We start from the raw sequence: 20,981 nt of genomic DNA on the forward strand, positions 1-20,981 counted from the left end.
GATTATTGTCAACTGTAGACAATTTCACAATATTTAGTGCATGTATAATCCAAAAAGCATTCAATAATATTGGTGCAAAGATTGTGTTGAACCTAAACTTTATGGCAAAAGTTATATATTATTTGGCCTGTTATATTATGTTGTATATTATACATTTCTGTCCTGTTTTATCATGCTAAAGAAAACTGCCGATTCATCACAGCATGACACATACCTGCTAATCACACCAATTCTTTCTTCTCATGGATTTAGAAAAAAAAAACTCCCATACACAGCCACTATAAATGTGCGAGTGCATCAGTTGAGGAGAGTGCCTCAGAGAGAAAATGGCTGTTGTCGAGTCTCTGCTGCAGTTTTTCAGCACAGGTACATTACTGGGGGCGTGGCTGTTGCTTCTGGGTTTGTATTTGCTTTCCTCTGGATCCAAATCTCAGAAAGAAGGTAAAGAGCCACCGGGACCCAAACCACTGCCACTGTTGGGGAACCTCCTGAACCTTGACCTCACGAGACCCTTTGACAGCTTTTGTGAGGTGAGAACTTGACACATTTAAACAGTAATAGCAGCCTAACCTTTTGAGATTTGTTTGTAAATGTATTTCTCTGCATCCTCCAGCTCTCCAAAACCTACGGGAACATATTCCAAGTCTTTTTGGGTCCTAAAAAAACTGTGGTCTTAGTTGGATACAAAACCATCAAAGAAGCTCTAGTGAATCATGCAGAAGTGTTTGGCGACAGAGATATTGCACCTAGTTTCCAGATAATGAATGACAAACATGGTAGGATGTTTCTTTTTTCTGCTCCAAATGAACATGCAAACTGTAAATCTGTCACAATCCCTGTCTGTTTCTTGTGCCTTCATTATTGCCTTGTTCCACTCATGTTTCCCTGCTAATTTATTCCCTTGTTTTTTGCCATGGACACTCATTGGACCACACCCATCTGCTTGTTAGTTTCCATAGTTATCCATTAGTTCAGCTCAGTATATATAAATATACTGTGTTTCAGCACTTGTTTGTTGTTTCCCTGTCGATGCTCCTGTTTTGTATTTTTGGAGCCTGTACCATGAAGCTAGATTAGCTGGCTAGCCAGGTAAGTTTCAGGTTAGGAAGTTAGGAGGGAAGTCATGGCCTGGTGGTTAGAGAATCGGACTCCCAATCGAAGGGTTGTGGGTTCGAGTCCCGGGCCGGCAGGAATTGTGGGTGGGGGGAGTGCATGTACAGTTCTCTCACCATCTTCAATACCACGACTTAGGTGCCCTTGAGCAAGGCATCGAACCCCCAACTGCTCCCCGGGCGCCAGTGTGTGTTCACTGCTCTGTGTGTGTGCACTTCGGATGGGTTAAATGCAGAGCACAAATTCTGAGTATGGGTCACCATACTTGGCTGAATGTCACTTCACTTAGTGTGCGCCAATGCTGGGTTTTAGGTACCACATAAGTGGCTTGGATAGTAATTTACACTCAATGCCTAACCTGCTCTGTGGCAGGTAATGTTCTGGGTTAGAGATCTCAAACTGAATTTGGACCAATCAGATGTGAGAGAAGTGACACATGTCTGACACAGTCACTCCAGCTTATCTTGCTCCAAATTAAAGGGCACTAATGAAGAAAAAAAAAAAAAGTCTGGCTTTAATGATAATTACGGAGTCCTTTTATGTTTTATATAATTGTGATTCATTGTATTTATTTATATTTTACACAGAAGCAATTTTAGTTTAACGGTTATTATAAATCGTTTATTTTAAGTAAATATTAATGTATGCAGATCATCTACTAAAAATAAGAGGTAGTATCAAATGATTGCACTATTTAAAAAAATTACAAATCTGACCTTACATGTTCAAGTCTCTATCGCTACATATTTTCAAATGTATAAACTAACTTTAGTTTCCCTTGTCACTGCACTGATAGAGCAATATTAATTTCTTATATTATGTTATTTGTCCTCTTTCTTTTTATATGTGACGTTTAAATTTCTTATTCTTCAATCTCTTAACCTTTAGCAGAACCTTTAACCTTTAGTTTTGAATCTTGCTAGATCTATCGCGAGAAGTAAACTTGCTTTGTGTTGCAAGGCTCGTCATTGGCTGTTCGTCAGTGATGTCACACATTCATGTGCACGTGCTCCACAAACTCAGGATCAAGGCCTGAGTTGACAAAGAAAGTTGATGAACAGCATCATGGTACCAACAAAGCCAGATTGTAGTTGTTTGGTTTTGTCAACTCAAAACTAATCCTGTAACTCTGAATATGTTCAGCTACCATCATGGCAGAGGCCCTTGGTATAGGTCCTGCTCTTGCTCAGTGTTCCTTTGTTATTCACCCAGGGGTCCGTTCGAAAGCACCTGTTGTTGACTATTAGTATGGCTGGATTGAGTTATCTGAAATAATTGCGCATTCATGGAATGGATTAAAAGGGGTTATTATGTATTGATACTCGAGACCATGATCAGCAATGCAGCGAAAGTCTGGCGGCAAGACAGTAACGTAATGACATCATATAATTAAGAAAAGACACCTGATGAAAAACTTGACAAATTTCTGCTCTTTTATAAAGAAACAGCCAAGAGAACAAAACTACATTTTACAACAGATAGATGAAATGTGCACTGTTTTTATTTTAAATTGTATTTTGTTTTTACATGATTCTCAATTATTTATATTCACGACTTATAATATTTTTACATTGTTTTTATTTCAATGTAGTAATAAGCAATTCATATTTCAAGTTAAACAGGTTTGTTACGTGACCGCATTAATTAAAGTTTCTTAAGGGTCAAGATCATGTTATATGTATCTTCTGCACTCCGTCAAGCCACTCCCATAATAGCTGTCACCACTCAAATTAATGCATGACTCTGCATTATCTGTGTGTAAGACTCTAATACAATTACGAAGTTATAATTTTACAACGAATAAATCTTACAGTGAGTAAAACTGGCTGTCTATAGTATTAAAGACTACACAACATTATTATACAATCTTTAAATAAATTGTTTAATTATTATTATTTCATATTATTGTCCCTGGATCACTAGGACACTCTAGTAATAAAGTAGCTGTGGTACTGGAAAGATTGAAAGTATCAATTTTGCTTAAAATGATGTGATCTAATCCTGTTTACATTAAATAAGCTGCTCCCAAACTGGTTTAAGTTTATGAACCTGTTGCTATGACAGCAACTCCAGGATGAGCTTTGAAGAACCAACCAATCCAAGATCAGGCCAAATCGTCAACAATCTAATCCAGCTAACTGAGTTAGCAAGGTACAAAGACCGGGTCACTGGTTTTATTTTCTTGTTTTGTCAAAAAACTACTTGCATTTGGATCGGCTTCACCTTATCTGTGTCCCAGCATAACAAACTGCTGGATATTTCACAAAACAAAGATTTTGCACAGGCTTTTAAGCATTTATGGCCTCTCTGAGTCCAAATTTACTCAAATGGGTTTAACTACATGAAAAAAGCCAATTTAATAAGAAAAAACTAAAATGCATTTAAATATAGGACTGTTGGCTTGAATTTCTGCATGTCTTCAATGAGTATATGTAGGTAGAATTTTTTTTTCTTTTACTTTTGTTTGCCAGTATGTCTGTCTTACTGCATAATCAATCTCTACAAGTGTTGCTGGGACTCTACGATGACTTTCTGTTGATCAGGGATCATCTTTTCCAATGGAGAGAACTGGAAAGAAATGCGACGCTTCGCCATCAGCAACCTTCGCGACCTTGGGATGGGCAAGAGAGGAAGTGAAGAGAAAATCATAGAGGAAATTCAGTATCTGAAAGGAGAGTTAGATAAGTTTGAAGGTACAAGCTGAGACATGTGCAGTACACACATGCAATCATGCTCTTGGTTTATAAAATCCATTGAGATATTGTTTATTTCCTCTTCACAGAAAAACCCTTCGACACGACACAGCCTGTGAACTACGCTGTTTCAAACATCATCTCGTCTATCGTGTATGGCAGCAGATTTGAATACACAGACCCTCGGTTCACTGAAATGGTCAACAGAGCAAATGAGAATGTTCACTTTGCTGGATCAACTTCTATGATGGTATGTATGACTTATATGCTGACATTGGTCTATAGTTTGTCAACTGCTAATAGGCAGATGAATTACCCAAATCAAGTACTGTACTTGAGTAAAAATACAAAATAATTACTCTTAAAAAATATAACTCCCCAAAATAAGTCAATAATATCAGTGCACATTTTTATGTATTGATGTACAAGTAAGCAACATATTATTTCATTACCAAAAGATGTCATTACACCATACAACTCTTGAAACTACAATATCAATTTAAAGTTACTTTTGGAAAAACAAAATGGGTGTAAATATGTGGTGACAAATAATATAAAAATAACACAACACTATGGAAGATGAACACTATGCAAACATACTAGTTTTATAGAATTTGAAACTACAGCAGCTGGGAAGAGACATGCATTAATTTGTGATTAAAGATTTTAGTCCATAACGTCTTGGTTATGTATGTAACCCCCTTTCCCTGAGGGAGGGAATGGAGATGTCACTTTGGTGACCAATGAATTGGGATCTTGCTTCGAGAGGCCAGTCTACTTTGAGTATAACTAAATGAGTCAATGCACATTGGCATGCAATTATTGCATCCAGCTGCTGCTGATCACAGTGTGAGCATAAAAAGGCAGCCTGTGCAATGCATACCAGGTTTTCGCTGAGGAACCGAGCCGGTGACCTGGCTGCTCAGCGGTGGTACAGCAGCCATGGCGATGGGATGGGACGTCTCTGTTACTTGACTGTTGTCTGACTGTTGGTCGTTACCAATACTCGCAATTCCAGCTCCTGATTTACTACAGTGATTTTGATGGTTTTATACTGCCAAGGGCGTGGTAGCTCGTACCAAGGGGCGTGGTGAGCTGGAAACTGCTTACGTCACCTGCCACCGCTTACGTCACTTGCCACCGCAACATCCAATAGGAAAAATCAACTGCAGTAGCTACCGTTCAACCTGAAGAGGGCAGCACTCACACGTTTTTACACCTTATATTGTAGAATTAAAACACTTTATACTCAAATGTCAAAAAAGTTACTTGAATCAATGAACAGCACTAATAAAGCCCCATTATTATAGATCATTAACTAAAAAAAGTTGGTTTAGGGTTTAGTTACTCTTTAACAAAAGCAGTGGTGTCTACATTGGATTCGGCGTCGGGCACGCTACACAACAAATTACCAACAACTGATCGTGCGCGCGCTCTGTTTCTGACGCACTTCAAGCACTCGATGGGCGGGGGAAGATTGAAGAGCCAGACTTTTTTTTTTTTTTTTTGCTTTATTTGGTAGTATTTCGAATGAATGGTTTTTAAATAGTAGCCTATTATAAAAAAAATATGCGGGGCCCCGGTCCAGGCCCCGCGGCCAGCTGTGTGCTAGTGCGTCTAAACAACTGGCAGTGAGAGGTTTCTGGAGAAGTTAACTGGTCTACCTGAGCGGCTCAAAAACGTCTCTAAATCAACTGGACTGTCTAGGGATGGAGTCGCCACTCCTGGGAGTGTATCTCTAGCTCTAGCTCTAGCTCTGAAAGGAACAAGAGCACCCTTCTGTGACTTTCGTTTGACCCGAAGGGCAGTGTCTTGCACTAGTATGCCTTTCCTTCAAATGCAAACCTCCGAAATGGTCTGTGGTGCGGAAGGATCGGCACATGAAAGTATGCGTCCTACTGGGCGATCACTGCAATCCAATTTCGGGGACGGACACACTTGAAAATGCATTTCTGCATCAACATCTTGAATGGTAACCGTTGATGGGCCCAGTTCAAGACATGCAGGTCCAAGATTGGTCATAACCCACCGCCTTTCTTGGGTACAATGAAGTAGAAGGCCAGGGGAGTATCTGGCAGTAAAAGTTGCTGTCCATCATCTGGTGAGCTCCTCATGCACCTCCAGGAAGAAAGGCACCAGGGGGGCATTGAGAACCAGCGCAAACCACCACAAGGAAACTAATCATCCAACCTTGTTTCCACTCATGCCCTACCTTCTTGGTCATCTCCAGGTCCGATTCAGGCATCACCATTCCAGAGGGCAGCAGCACAGCTAAATATTCCTCAGAGAGCTCTCCATCCGATGCAGTAATCAACATCTAGTCGTCGAGAGGAGCCCCGCAGGATACTGCTGCTACGCTCTTTGAAGAGGGCCCAGCACATTCCACTGGCTGCTCAACTGGTTTGGAGGTGCTAGAGGAGTGACGGGCCCCCAGGGTTGGTTCCATGAGAAGTTTTCTACCACTGTAACCCTGAAACCAATGCGCCAGGACGAGTACTAAATCAGGGCAGGGGCAATGGAACTCTGCCCTCCTGGAGATAATAAAGCCTGGTCTGCAGCTCTGAGATTGTCATCTCCCTGCAATGGGAATATGACTCATCCACGTACAGCACCTAAGTGTGTTTAATGCCCAGACACGTGAGGCAGCGATCATGACCATTAACTGGCACTTGGTAATGACAGCATCTAGAAACGCATTGGTGAAACGGCATCTTTAAAAGAGGATATGTCATCTTTACAAAGATGCACCCATGTAAGCTCTTTTAGAGAAATTGCTCTTTCAGGGAAATGCTCTTTTATGTGCTGAGGCACACAGGGAAGATGGCTGCTTTGTGAATAATGCGGTAGTGCAGCCTGAAGTGCGCAAACCACTTGACACAGGAATGACCCCCGCTGAAGTGCCATCCACCAACACAAAAAGCTTCCAAGAGCACATTGAACTCCGCTCACTAAAGAAACTTGAATGGAGCAGAACATTGTTGTCGATCGGCGCTGAAGTGAAAAGCTGGTATGGATTGCGCCAGCTTCTTTTCTATGCTCATGCTGTGATCAGAGGCAGCTAGATGCAATAGTTGCATTCCAATGTGCATTTGCTCATTAGTTACACTCGAAGTAGATTTGTTATGATGCAAGATCCCAATTCTTCATCTACCAATGTGATGTCGAAAGTGTCCTACTGATTGGGAACAAACACTCAGTGACACACAGATACCATGGTGGGCTTAAAAAGATATTCCACCCCAAAATGAAATTTTTTTCACTAATCACTACCCCCATGTCGTTCCAAACCAGTAAAGGCTTTGTTCGTCTTCGGAACACAATGTAAAATATTTTGGATGAAAACAGGGAGGCTTGATCGGTTCACTGAATCAAAAGGTGATTGACACGAGAACAGCTGCAAGTAGATCAGTTTGATTAGTGTATGAACTTAAAACAGCGAGCAGACACAACAGGTTCTTCGAAAAGAATAAGCTTGTTCATGGAGACCTCACTTCTCAGAGCGGGTCTTGATTTCTCAAGTTTTAAATAACAAAGAATACAATATGTTTTTATGAAATGTAATGTGATTAAAAAAAGTACAACATGTAAAGTATGATTATGCATAAAAAAGTGCATCTCTAGAGAGCATTTGTCATCCAGTTTTTCTTGTGTCTCTGAATTGCATTTATAGATTTATAATATATTTCCATGGTTGGGTCCTATCCTAAAAAACAAAAGGATTATTGAAAACAATATTGTGCAAAGTAGAAAACATATGACTAAGTTGTTCAATGGACTTCTGGAGACTCTGAATCCACATGATCGCAGAGCATTTGTTGAATCCTTTCTCTTTCGCAAACAGAGTGACGAGGTATGTTTAAAAAATAAAATAAAAATTGTAGCATTTTTGATGATTCCCTATACTGCAATAATAGAAATATATTTGGTTAATAAATATGCATTTTCTGGATTGCATTTCACAGCAATCAGGCAAGAAGGACTCATTCTTTCACCAGGATAATCTTATGATGTCTGTGACAGATCTGTTTGTCGCTGGTACTGACACCACAGGAATGACTCTACGCTGGGGTTTGATGTTTATGGCCAAATACCCTCATATACAGGGTAAAAACACAAAATATGAAGACTATTTCCTCAGTGCTGAATGCAATGGTGTCCAAAGGAACAAAAATGTGTTGTATTTGTGTGCAGCTCGAGTTCAGGAGGAGATTGACAGAGTGATTGGTGGACGTCAGCCAGTGGTGGAAGACAGAAAGAAATTGCCATATACAGATGCTGTGATTCATGAAACCCAGAGACTGGCAAACATAGTACCCTTGAATCTCCCTCATATGACCAGCTGTGACGTTACCTTCAATGGATACTTCATCAAGAAGGTCAATCAGAAGAATCAATATGTATAAAGCCAAGAGAAGATAACATGTGTGGCATGTTTTTAAAACATCAAAATGTTGGTCTTTTCTCTCAATTTTCTAGGGCACCACTGTAGTTCCTCTGCTGACGTCTGTTTTGAAGGATCCAAGCGAATGGGAAAAACCAAACAGCTTTTACCCAGAACACTTCCTTGATGAGAAGGGCCAGTTTGTGAAGAGAGATGCTTTCATGCCCTTTTCTGCAGGTACAGTGAAACTTTAGCTCAAGGCTGAATCCACACATTATGCCACAGCCTAATCACCCTGCAGTCCAAGACTGATTTCCCACTGAAGCTAAGCAGTGGGGCTGTGCAAAAAATTGAATGCGATTTTCATGCACATCTCATCAGTAAAGACACTCCTGTAATTAGAAGTATATCTCCAGCATGTGCGTTCAGATCAGGGTTGCCAGGTTTTCACAACAAATCCTGCCCAGTTGCTTCTCAAAACTAGTCCAAAACTAGTCCAATTGCGCATCCAGGAGGTTCCCCGATAAAAATTGCTTCCCGGGGTTAAAATATACGTTTTTTAGCAGGGTTGCCTTGGTAAAATTCGCATTTTAGGTGCTAAATATCACGTTAGATGTATTGGGGTCGCTTCGACCCACGGACATGAAAAACAACCACAGACTTGGCAACACTGGTTGGCATTTACTACACCGAGCCGTAATTCACTGACAATCTACACAAAATCGATGTTAAAATCGCAGGCGATTCTTTGTCGATTTTGAAAACAATTTTGTGTTAGTTGTCGGTAGACTACGGCTCTGTGTAGTAACTGCCGCTCCACCTGAACCAGTGTTGCCAAGTCTGCGATTGTTTTTCATGTCCGCGGTTTGAAACAACCCCAATATAAATACCGTGATATTTAGCCCCTAAAATGCAAATTTTACCAAGGCAGCCCTTCCAAAAAATGTATATTTTAACCCCAGGAAGCAATTTTTATCGGGGAACCTCCTGGAAACGCGATTGGGCTAGTTTTGGACTAGTTTTAAGAAGCAACTGGGCAGGATATGTTGTGAAAACCTGGCAATTCTGATCTGAACGCACGTGCTGGAGATATACTTCTAATCACAGGAGCATCTATACTGATGAGATGCGCATGAAAATCGCATTCGATTTTTTTGCACAGCCCTACTAAGCAGGGTCGAGTCTGGTAAATACTTGGATGGGAGAACTCCTGGAAAAACTAGGTAACTGTTGAAAGAAAGTATTAGTGAGGCCAGCAGGGGGTGCTCACTCTGTGGCCTGTATGGGTCCTAATGCCCCCAGTATAGTGATGGGAACACTATACTGTCAAAAAGCACTGTCTTTTGAATGAAACATTAAATGGAGGTCCTGACTCTCTGTTGTCATTAAAAATCCCATGGCGCTTCTCATAAAGAGTAAAAGAACTGAAATTTATTATAAAGTTATGCTTTTTTTAAATTCTTGCAAGTAATATTTTCATGAAGCAACAGAAAAGCAGCAGACTTAGATGCATACATCACAGTGACATAGAATTGATGCTGTCTCAATTCAGACAAAATCTCTAACCAGCATATACTGCTTCAGGTCAATCACTGATTATTCTGTACAAAGCTGCATGAAGTCGAACACACTGATTGATGAGCTGAGGCTGACCTGCCAATAGAACAACAGCCCTCCGGCTCCTATTAGCTCTGTTCTGAAACCTGTTGTTCAGCCTTTCTAGACAACATTTTAAACCGACAATTCAAAAGCCTCTCTCTCTCTTTCTCAGGCCGCAGGATGTGTCTTGGAGAGAGTTTGGCCAGGATGGAGCTCTTCCTGTTCTTCACTTCCCTCCTTCAGAGCTACCGCTTCACAACTGCACCTGGAGTGTCTGGAGATGAGCTGGATCTCAAAGGAGTTGTCGGAATAACGTTGAATCCGTCTCCACACAAGCTGTGTGCGATCAGACGCTCCTGAATGAAGAAAATATGAGAAAACAGAAACAAAACATCCCACCTCTGTTTAGAATGATTTGGGTGTTTTTGGACTGGTGGTAACTAGAGTTGGGAATTGGTAGAAATTTTCCGGTTCCTGTTCTGCCTAATGGTTCCGATTCCATTAAAATAATTAAACAACTATTTTAAAAGTGTTAAGGAAAAATTCATAATACTCAATGCTCAATACTGCTTATTGCTTACTGTCACCTTAATTTAAAGTTTGGCAATGTCAAAATTCAACATTTATTTCAGTATATGTATCTTCATAAGTAGGGTTGGGAAATGTTATAAACTTTCCGGTTCTGATTCCGGTCCATTTAAATTAACTTTTTTTTTTTTTTACTATTTTACTTTTCATTGAATTGTAGTGTTGCTGGAAGGTAGGCTAGTAAGTAATGTTGAGTAATGCTAGTCTATCAATCAGCATGTGTTTTAAAGTTGATGTTTTTTACACTATCAATAACATTTAGCTTTTCAAGCAGGAATAAGCTGGTTGGCCAAATAGTCCCTCAAGGGTTAAGACACTTGTTCATTTCCCTAAATTAATAAATCTAAACTGTTATACTTATAACCATGTATACACACACACTCCAAAAAGCCAATATTTTACTAATAATAATGCAGTTAGGAGATGGTGTGAAGCAATGAGTGGTTTCCACATTTTTTAAACATTTAAAATTCATGAAAATAAATATTTTCTATCACTTTGTTTATCTCTCTTGAAATGACCTGAACACTAAATAATCTACCCCTCATGCTTGCATAACAATAGCAATCTATTTATTTAATCCAAGTTAAAGTCAGTATGCATATTAATGTGGCAAATATAATGTATTTTAGTGGCGGCAGGTGCTGTGCGATCCAGTACATGTACAGTCAGACAAAACAACGTGCACGGTTATCAAAGGCACAAGTGAGAGTACAGTCGTGGTGGGAAACGAGCTGCTCGGTATTTAAAGACGCGACTCTGCAAATCTCTGTGGAAGGCGCGTCATTGGAATCAATGTGCTCAGTAATTAAAGAGGCAGGCTGTAGGTAACTTACCTATTCTTCTGAGTAAATTTATGTAAATGATGAGAGATGTGTGTGAAACATTTTGAGGCCTGCCGTTAGATTATAAATCAATGAAGAATGTTGTTACTGATTGTTTAAAGAATTAAAAATTTACAGTACCCTATTCTAATTTTATAGGCTATTTAAATAAAGTCTAATAGCGACCTTCCCAATTTATAAAAGGCAGTATGAAAGCAGCCTAGGACTACAATGACCTTTTATTGAAAAATTTAGCTTCGTAGACGTTTCTGCTGATAATTAGAACACGTTTATCTTTAAATATGCTTTAATTGACATCTGTCCATAAATTCATTCACTGTGATTTTTGGTGTAATTTTTTAGTTTTGCTTAGTTTTTTGTTTTTTAACTCATGTGTTTTACCTCATAAATAAAATAATCTGTGAAAATACCTGTGACCCATTTTTGAGAGTTGACTTGACAGGGCCACTCAGTGACACATGGTTTTACATCCCTAAGCCTCTGACGAAATGTTGTATTGCCTAATCAGGTCTGTGAAAGCAGGTCACTCCAGGTTGAAGTGTGACAGAGGTGAGAGATACACTCGTGAACTTTGTGTCTCATTGGCAAGATTAATAGATCACACCACAACAACATTTCAGTGTGAGTTTTGCAGATAGTGAATGAAATCACATCATGTTAACTTACATCAAGTAATACAATGCTAAACTTATTATTTTAATGTGTGTGTGTGTATATATGTATGTATGTGATTGTGGTAAACCTGACTTACTGCTTCTATTGCTTGAAGAATGTTCCTGTCTCGGTTAAACGGGTTGTAGAAGATTAATGATTCGCCAAAGGGAGTCACATACATGCTGATGTTATCACACCAACCCCTTTTGTTTTTCTTTTTTTGCTGTTATTTACGGGTCCCTCCCGTACACAGCTGCTATAAATGTATGAGTGTAGGAGCTCAGAAGCTCAGAGAGAAAATGTCTTTTGTCGAGTCACTGCTGCAGTTTTCCAGCACAGGTACATTATTGGGAGCTTTGCTGTTGCTTCTGGGTTTGTATTTGCTTTCCTCTGGATCCAAATCTCAGAAAGAAGGGAAAGAGCCACCGGGACCCAAACCACTGCCGCTGTTGGGCAACCTGCTGACACTTGATCTCACGAGACCCTTTGACAGCTTTTGTGAGGTGAGAACTTGACACATTTAAACAGTAATAGCAGCCTAACCTTTTGAGATTTGTTTGTAAATGTCTTTCTCTGCATCCTCCAGCTCTCCAAAACCTACGGGAACATATTCAAAGTGTTTTTGGGTCCCAAAAAAACAGTGGTCCTAGTTGGATACAAAATGGTCAAAGAAGCTCTAGTGAATCATGCAGAAGAGTTTGGCGATAGAGATATTGCACCTAGTTTCCGGATAATGAATGATGAGCATGGTAGGATGCTTTTTTTTTTTTGCCACAGATGAATGTCCAAACTTTAAATGTTAGAAATTTCACAAGACAAACATGTTGCACGAGCTTCCAGACCTTCGTGGCCTCTCCAGGCTAATGAAATGTACTTAAATGTGTACTGAAAGAAATTAGATTTTCATTGAATTTGCCATGATATTAGCTAATTATAAGGATAGATACAACCAGTCACTGTAACAATGAAAAACCTAAAAAGCTGTTATTATGGGACTGTTTGCTTGAAAGTGAATGCTGTCTTTAAACAAGAAGTATAAATGGGTTTTCATAAATAATTAGTGAAAATACGTTTTTACATATTTAAAGTAATATAAATTAATTAGCAAATAGATTAATCATTAATTAACCTGCCATACAATGCTTTTAATACATCTAACACTGTATATGTACTAAACGTCAAAAGTTAGTGTACTCACTGCATAATCATTCTCTAATAGTGTTGCAGCAGACTCATTGTCTGATGGTTTTGTGTTTATCAGGGATCATCTTTTCCAATGGAGAGAACTGGAAAGAAATGCGACGCTTCACTCTCAGCAACCTTCGCGACCTTGGGATGGGCAAGAGAGGAAGTGAAGAGAAAATCATAGAGGAAATTCAGTATCTGAAAGGAGAGTTTGATAAGTTTGAAGGTACAAGCTGAGACACACACATGCAATTATGTTCTTAGTTCATAAGATCCATTGAGAGACAGTTTGTTGTTTCCTCTTCATAGGAAAACCCTTCGACACGACACAGCCTGTGAACTACGCTGTGTCAAACATCATCTCATCTATCGTGTACGGCAGCAGATTTGAATACACTGACCCTCGATTCACTGAAACGGTCAACAGAGCAAATGAAAATGTTCGGATTAGTGGATCAATTTCTATGTTGGTGAGTATAATAAATACTGTATGTTAACCAGAAACTGCATTTTGTCCACAGGTACTAAATCAATCAATTATTTATGTATATAAGGCACCCATTTTGTAGAATAAACTTCTGAAAGTGCATCTCTAGATAACATTCTCTTTTGTGTCTCCGATTATCAATTTCTAGCTTTACAACATATTTCCGTGGTTGGGTCCATTACTGAAAGACAAAAGGATTATTGTAAAAAATATGATCCAAAATAGAGAACAGGTGATGAAGTTGATCAAGGCACTTCTGGAGACTCTGAATCCAGTAGACCGCAGAGGATTTGTCGACTCATTTCTCATCCGCAAACAAAACGATGTGGTGCGTTTTCAATGATCCCGTTTACTGTAATAATCTGAATATTCAGGTGGCAGGTGAAAATTAGCAGTTTGCTCAAGATCTGAATATGTCTACTTTCATTCTGGGTTTGGTTGAGTTTATTCCATCAAGCACTTGTCATTTTGAATAAGTCTGTTTTAGCTTATGGTGGTAAAGGGTATAAATATGCATTTTGTGAATTGCATTTGACAGAAATCGGGCAAGACGGACTCATATTTTCATGAGGAGAATCTTATGATGTCTGTGACAAATCTGTTTGTCGCTGGTACTGACACCACAGGAACGACTCTGCGCTGGGGTTTGATGCTTATGGCCAAATACCCTCATATACAGGGTAAAAACCGTTATATGAAGAGTATTTCCTCAATGCTAAATTCAGTAAGAGTCAAAAGCAACAAAACATTTTTTCATTTGTTTGCAGATCGAGTTCAGGAGGAGATTGACAGAGTGATCGGTGGACGTCAGCCACTGGTGGAAGACAGAAAGAAATTACCATATACAGATGCTGTGATTCATGAAACCCAGAGACTGGCAAACATAGTACCCTTGAATCTCCCTCATATGACCAGCTGTGATGTTACCTTCAATGGATACTTCATCAAGAAGGTCAGTCAGAAGAATAAATACATATAAAGTGTTACGTCCAGTGACGTAATCAATTGTGTTATCTGTATTGTTGTATGGTTCTCTTGTTGTTTTCCTCTCGCTCTGCATTCACTGAGCTGTTAATAAAACATTTTTAACAGCGACCTTGTTGTTTTTGCTTTGCTGTGGCAGGGGCTTGGGTAAATGCTCTTCCCAAATCCTTAATATTGTTACGTTTCCTTTAAACCCCTAGACCCATAAGACGTAACATATTTTGGGGGCTCGTCCGGGATCTTTAGATAGTAACTATTTGTTGTGCTTTTTGAAAAGCAGAATCACAGAATCTAGCAGAATTGGAATGTGTGTATCATCAAGGCTATACTGTTGAAAGTGAGCTTTGGTTCTCTCTTTTGTTGGTGAGGGCAGAGTATTGTGTAGTAATTTAATTTGACCTAATAGAGTTTACGCTTGCACCTTCCACAGATGTTTTTAATCGATGCAAAAAAAGAGATTTGTTATTGATTGCTGATTTCTTTAATGTTACTGTGCCTGGAGGTGCTACTAAGCAGGTGATTAAGGATGTGCTGTATACAGAGTTAGTGACTAGAGGTATTTTTCCTGATGATTCACCACCTGATGTGTCAAGGGAGGATGTAGCAGCAGGAGAGGCATCTGCATCTGGTCCATATCTGCCTACTGAATACCGACTAGATCCGATGACTGAGGTTAAGTTAAAAGAGCTTGACTTGGAGTTGAAAAAACAAGAACATGACATTAAAGTAGTACAACTCCGTACTGTCGAAGTTGAGGGAGATTGGGATATTAGGCTTAAAACACTTGAGATTGAAGCTGAGAATCTGCGGAGGAAGTCTGTTCAGCCTGTTCCCCTTCCGCACACGAGAGGGTCGTAGAGCTGATTTAAGGCGCTTCGGTAGTAAAGGTGTATGTTTCTATTGTTTGGATTCAGGGCACCTGATTTCTAAATGTAAAGTGTGGAAGCAGAAGTATGCTGCTGGGAAATCTAAAAGTGTGGCGTTTTCTCAGGCCATTTCAACTCCTGAAAGCTGTTCTATGTCAGTTAAGAGTACAGATGTGTTGGTCTGGGGAATTGAATTGGGATGTGTAAGGGTGCCATTGCATAGGGTTTATCTAAAGTCTGATTTGGTTACAGGTACAGTTCCTCTTGGTGTGCGAACTGAGCTCCCTTTGGATGGTGTGGGCCTTATTTTGGGGAATGACTTGGCGGTTGGTAAGGTCTTTCCATCTCCGGTTGTGGTAGATAAGCCGGGCATGGATCCTGATGTTGCTGCTCATTTCCCTTTGGCGTTTCCTTCTTGTGCTGTAACTCGTGCACAGGCTCAGAATTGGGAAGAGACTGTGAACCTTGCTGACTTGTTCCTGAGTCCAGCAAAAGATTCTCTGGAGTGTACCCTATTTATTAAACCTCCAGCCTTGTCTATTGATCCTGGAAACTCTAATTCAGAAGCAGTAGATCTGAAATTCGACAAAGATCACCTAATTGCTGCCCAAAGATCTGACCCATCTCTAGCACCCTGTGTTGAGGCAGCTGTTCCGTTGAATGGTTCATGCAGTGCTAGAATAGCTTTCTTCTGGGAAGATGGGGTTTTAATGCGTCGTTGGAGGCCAGGCAAAGTTGTTGATGCTTTAGCTGTTTATCAAATAGTCTTACCCGCTGATTATCATCCTCAAGTGTTGCAGCTTGCCCATGAGCATCCCCTCTCTGGCCACTTTGGGGTTAATAAAACCTATAAACGCATTTCCCGGTATTTCTTCTGGCTTGGATTGAAATCTAGTGTATCCAGATTCTGCATATGCTGCCATGTTTGCCAACTGGCAGGTAAGCCGAATCAGACCATTCCATCTTCCCCACTACATCCGATTCCAGTGGTGAGAAAGCCCTTTGAGCATTTAATTTTGGATTGCGTTGGGCCACTTCCAAAATCCTAATCGGGGCACCAATATGTTTTAACTCTGATGTGTGCTGCAACTCGGTTCCCAGAAGCCATGCCACTCCATACTCTTAAAGCCCAGGCCATTGTGAAGGAAATAGTTAAGTTCTGTTCAACATTTGGATTGCCCAAAGTTATCCAAACAGATTGTGGTACTAGCTTCACTTCCAAGGTGTTCTCTCAAATGTTAACAGAGTTAGGAGTTTATCATCAGCTCTCCAGTACATAACATCCAGAGTCCCAGGAGGCACTAGAGCGCTTTCACTAAAGCCTCAAAACAATGCTACGTGCATATTGTATAATTACTAATAGGGACTGGGCTGAAGGTGTACCATTATTAATGTTTGCAATTAGGGAAACTGTACAGGAGTCATTGGGTTTTAGTTCTGCAGAGCTGGTGTTCGGGCACACTGTCCGGGGGCCCTTGTAATTGCTGAGTGAGCAGTTGTTGTCCAAACATCCTGTGTCTAGCAACATTTTGGACTATGTAAGTGGTTTCCGGGAACGCCTCAATAAAGGTTGTGAGGTGGCAAAAGCTCATTTGGTTACCGCGCAGTCCAAGATGAAGTTGCATTACGACAAAACCAGTGTAAAACGTATCTTTCAACCTAGTGATTTAGTTTTATTTGTACTTCCTGTTCCAGGCTCAGCACTGCAGGCTAAGTTTGCAGGCCCTTATGCTGTTGATAAGAGACTCTATGACACTGATTAAATGATCTCAACTCCAGATCATAGGAGAAAGAGTCGAGTGTGTCATCTGAACATGTTAAAGACTTATGTCACAAAATAAACCTCCAAAGCTTGTGTTGACAATGTTACACCTGCAGTTGCTGCTCTTGTGCTGTCTGCAGCATATTCTCCTGTGGAGGATAACCTCGTTGTACATGAAGACCGAATGTCCTGTACACGTCTAAACAATTTGGTGGTCCTGAATGACTTGGATGCCTATCTTGCTCATTTGCCAAATGACCAGCGAACAGATATCGAGTTAATGAGTAGATATCCTACCCTGTTATCAGATATCCCCAGCAAGACTACCGTTCTCATGCATGATATTGATGTAGGTAGCTCTGCTCCTATAAAACAACACCCCTACCGTGTAAACCGTGTCAGAAGTTGAATACCTGCTGCAACATGGTTTTGCTAAGCCTAGCCAGAGCCCATGGAGTTCGCCGTGCTTCCTCGTTCAAAAGTGTAACTCAACCCACCGTTTTTTTGTACTGACTACCGCAAAGTGAATAGTATCACCAAGCCTGACTCTTTTCCTCTTCCCCGAATAGAGGATTGTGTTGATCGAGTCGGTTCTGCTCGTTGCGTCACCAAGTTAGTTCTCCTAAAAGGTTACCGACAGGTGCCCCTCACACTGCGGGCCTCAGACATATCTGATATAATATCTAATATATTTTTTTTACCCCTGACAACTTTCTGCAGTACTCTGTTATGGCTTCTGGGTTGCAAAATGCACCTGCGACCTTCCAGGGCTTAATGCAACAGGTACTGTCAGGAGTAACCAATTGCGAGGCCTACTTGGATGTTGTGGTGGTCTATTCTGCTAGTTGGGAAGACCACCTGAATAGTCTAAATCAAGTTTTCTGTAGGTTATCTGGGGCATCATTGACATTGAACTAGATTAAGTGCGACTTTGGTAAGGCCATAGTTACTTACCTGGTAAGGCCAATTGAGGAAAAGGTTGCTGCCATACTTATTTTCCTCACTCCTACTAACAAAAGAGAATTGATAAGTATATAATCCCCTAGTATTCCTGGGGAGAATGTGCAACTCGAATCAGCGACTGATGCGGTGGTCCATGATCATTCAGGAATATAACCTCGAGATTCAACATCGAAAAGATACAGAGAATGTTGTACCTGATGCACTGTCTAGGGCAGGGATAGGCAACTCCGGTCCTGGAGGGACACTTTCCTGCAGAGTTTAGCTCCAACCCTAATTAAACACACCTGAACAAGGCAATCAGTGTTTTCGGGATTACTAGATAGATACAGGCAGGTGAGTTTTTATGAGGACTGTAGCTAAACTCTGCAGGATAGTGGCCCTCCAGGACTAGAGTTGCCTATCCCTGGTCTAGGGTGTATTATTTAGGTAAGTAAATTGATGATAGCATGTTGTTATTAAACCTTAATTCATGAGTTTACAAATGTTTATTGGGGTACTATTTGTAACTTATGGGTGGAGGTGTTACATCCTGTGACGTAATCAATTGTGTTATCTGTATTGTTGTATGGTTCTCTTGTTGTTTTTCTCTCGCTCTGTGTCTCCTGGTTCTCTGGCTCCTCCCACTCTTTTTACTCGGGCAGGTAGCTGATTGCCTTTTCCAGCTGCATCTACTTACCAACTGAAGGAGAAGCAGTAAAAAAGCTGAGCAGGAACTAAAGAAGTTGAAAACTTTTCTCCAGAGCATGCCCTTTGTCCAGCCTGGCCTAGTGCAGTTTGTTGAAGCCTTTTGGGGTTCGGTGTAGTTATCTTCATTAATCTGAAGTTGACTAACTCTGTTGTTTGATTGTTACCCTTATTGGAAGCTGTAGGGAGGTGGGTGCCTTTTTCTTTTGTCCTGTACATGTTTTTCTCCTGGTTTGAGGATTAGATAGGGAGTGAGTTTATAACTTTGTTGTTGATTTTATTTTCATTTGACAGGTTTAGAAAGAATCTAATCCCCAGAATAGACACACCTTTGTTTGTTATTTTGGCATTGTTCCCCCTCCTGAAGTTTTGCTTCCCTCTTAATTTTATAATTCTTTTAGAATTGTTTACTCCCAGCATTTACTGAGCTGTTAATAAAACATTTTTTAACAGCGACCTTGTTGTTGCTATGCTGTGGCAGGGGCTCGGGTAAATGCTCTTCCCAAATCCTTAATATTGTTACGTTACCTTTTAAACCCCTAGAGCCATAAGACATAACAAAAGCCAAGAGAAGATACCATGTGCATCTTGAATATTTGATCTTTTCTCTCTATTTTTTAGGGCACAACTGTTTTTCCTCTGCTGACATCTGTTTTGAAGGATCCAAGCGAATGGGAAAAACCAAACAGCTTTTACCCAGAACACTTCCTTGATGAGAAGGGCCAGTTTGTGAAGAGATATGCTTTCATGCCCTTTTCTGCAGGTACTATTTTTTTTTATCTAATTTCCGCATTAAATAAAAAAGCTAAAAAAAAAAAGTCTCTCTGCCCATCATACACTACCGGATCTGCAGACTGGCTCTGACTTTCAGCAACTAGCTCTGACTTCTTCAGACTACAAATCTTGCAAAAGTTTATTCCGGCTTTGTAAAATTTTGCAGGTCAAAAAATTTTGCAGGTCATTTCAATAGGGATCCACATGATTCCATGCAGTTGTCCATGCTTTAATCTTAGCCCATATGTTGAAAACAGCTCCTGTTAATATTTTTTGTCACATTGCATTATTATGTTAGAATGCTGAGGTGTCTTGTTGCTGTTACAGAGTGACATGCAGCTCTCATTAGCTGTGTTCCAAAAGCTAGTGTGCTGCCTATATAGACAGCATTTCAAGCCCAACAGACCATACAACTGACTCACTCTCTCACACAGGACGCAGGATGTGTCTTGGAGAGAGTTTGGCCAGGATGGAGCTCTTCCTGTTCTTCACTTCCCTCCTTCAGAGCTACCGCTTCTCAACTCCACCTGGAGTGTCTGGAGATCAGCTGGATCTCAAAGGAGTAGTCGGAATAACGTTAAATCCGTCTCCACATAAGCTGTGTGCGATCAGACGCTCCTGAATGATGAAAATATCAGCAGTTCTTAAAAAGAAGAAAGAAAAATAAGACGGAAGCCAAACATCTCAGTTCCTTTCAGTATGAGTTGTATGATTTCTGCACGTTTCTACTTATTCTTTTGAGTAAATGTATATATGTAATAAAATATACGTAATATAAAAAAGGTTGTATTAGTTCTATAGTAACAAAACATGTTGAGTCTATTTGCCAGATTTTTATTCACTGAATGCTTATCTGGATAACCTCTAGCAAAGCACAAGTGCTCTTTCACAGAGCATGCGCAGAAATCAGACTGCTACTTTGTGTCATTATTGTGACAAATTCTAATTTGTTTATGCCATAATTATGACTTTTATACAGTCATCAAGTAGGTTTTTGGAATAAACAAAACAATTTTACGAAGGAATGACAAATTATTCACTTATTTATATAGCTTGTTGAACCAGCTTTGTTGATAATTAGAGGGCTGCACAGGGATTGAAAATCTCGCGGGAGCGGTTGGAATGGTCCCCCCATCCCGAGTTACATAAACAGGTGTTTACACAGTGTTTAGTTGTACACCGATTACATTAATTTCCTCTACTGTCATTTTGTTTTTCATAGAAATAGAAATCAAATTGACTGCACCATCTGCACTGTATGGAAGCATATGGGTAGCAATATTCAATTTGGGATGTAATATGCAAAATGACAATGCAATATGTAAAATGACAATGCATTTCTGTATTTACATTTACATTTTCCAATACATTTGTGCAACGTTTGGTGCAAAATGAAAAATTTA

The 20,981-nt window shown here is 40.1% G+C and overlaps 2 protein-coding genes across 2 annotated transcripts; both read left to right on the plus strand.

Annotated features, from left to right (window-relative positions):
- Positions 1–101: 101 nt before the first annotated feature.
- On the plus strand, positions 102–10,648 carry LOC132149590 (cytochrome P450 2K1-like). The gene is made up of 9 exons (XM_059558968.1): positions 102–530; positions 614–776; positions 3,657–3,806; positions 3,896–4,056; positions 7,477–7,656; positions 7,769–7,910; positions 7,998–8,182; positions 8,283–8,424; positions 9,959–10,648. The coding sequence occupies exons 1-9, from the start codon at positions 327–329 to the stop codon at positions 10,144–10,146; spliced, it is 1,515 nt and encodes a 504-aa protein (XP_059414951.1). The 5' UTR covers positions 102–326; the 3' UTR covers positions 10,147–10,648.
- Positions 10,649–12,128: 1,480 nt separating this feature from the next.
- Positions 12,129–20,599, plus strand: LOC132149585 (cytochrome P450 2K1-like). The gene is made up of 9 exons (XM_059558964.1): positions 12,129–12,376; positions 12,460–12,622; positions 13,135–13,284; positions 13,368–13,528; positions 13,694–13,873; positions 14,084–14,225; positions 14,313–14,497; positions 19,426–19,567; positions 20,013–20,599. Exons 1-9 carry the CDS (start codon positions 12,140–12,142, stop codon positions 20,198–20,200), a joined length of 1,548 nt encoding a protein of 515 aa, XP_059414947.1. The 5' UTR covers positions 12,129–12,139; the 3' UTR covers positions 20,201–20,599.
- Positions 20,600–20,981: the final 382 nt, after the last annotated feature.

This window comes from Carassius carassius, chromosome 9 (assembly GCF_963082965.1).
Source record: "Carassius carassius chromosome 9, fCarCar2.1, whole genome shotgun sequence".
NCBI lineage: Eukaryota > Metazoa > Chordata > Actinopteri > Cypriniformes > Cyprinidae > Carassius > Carassius carassius.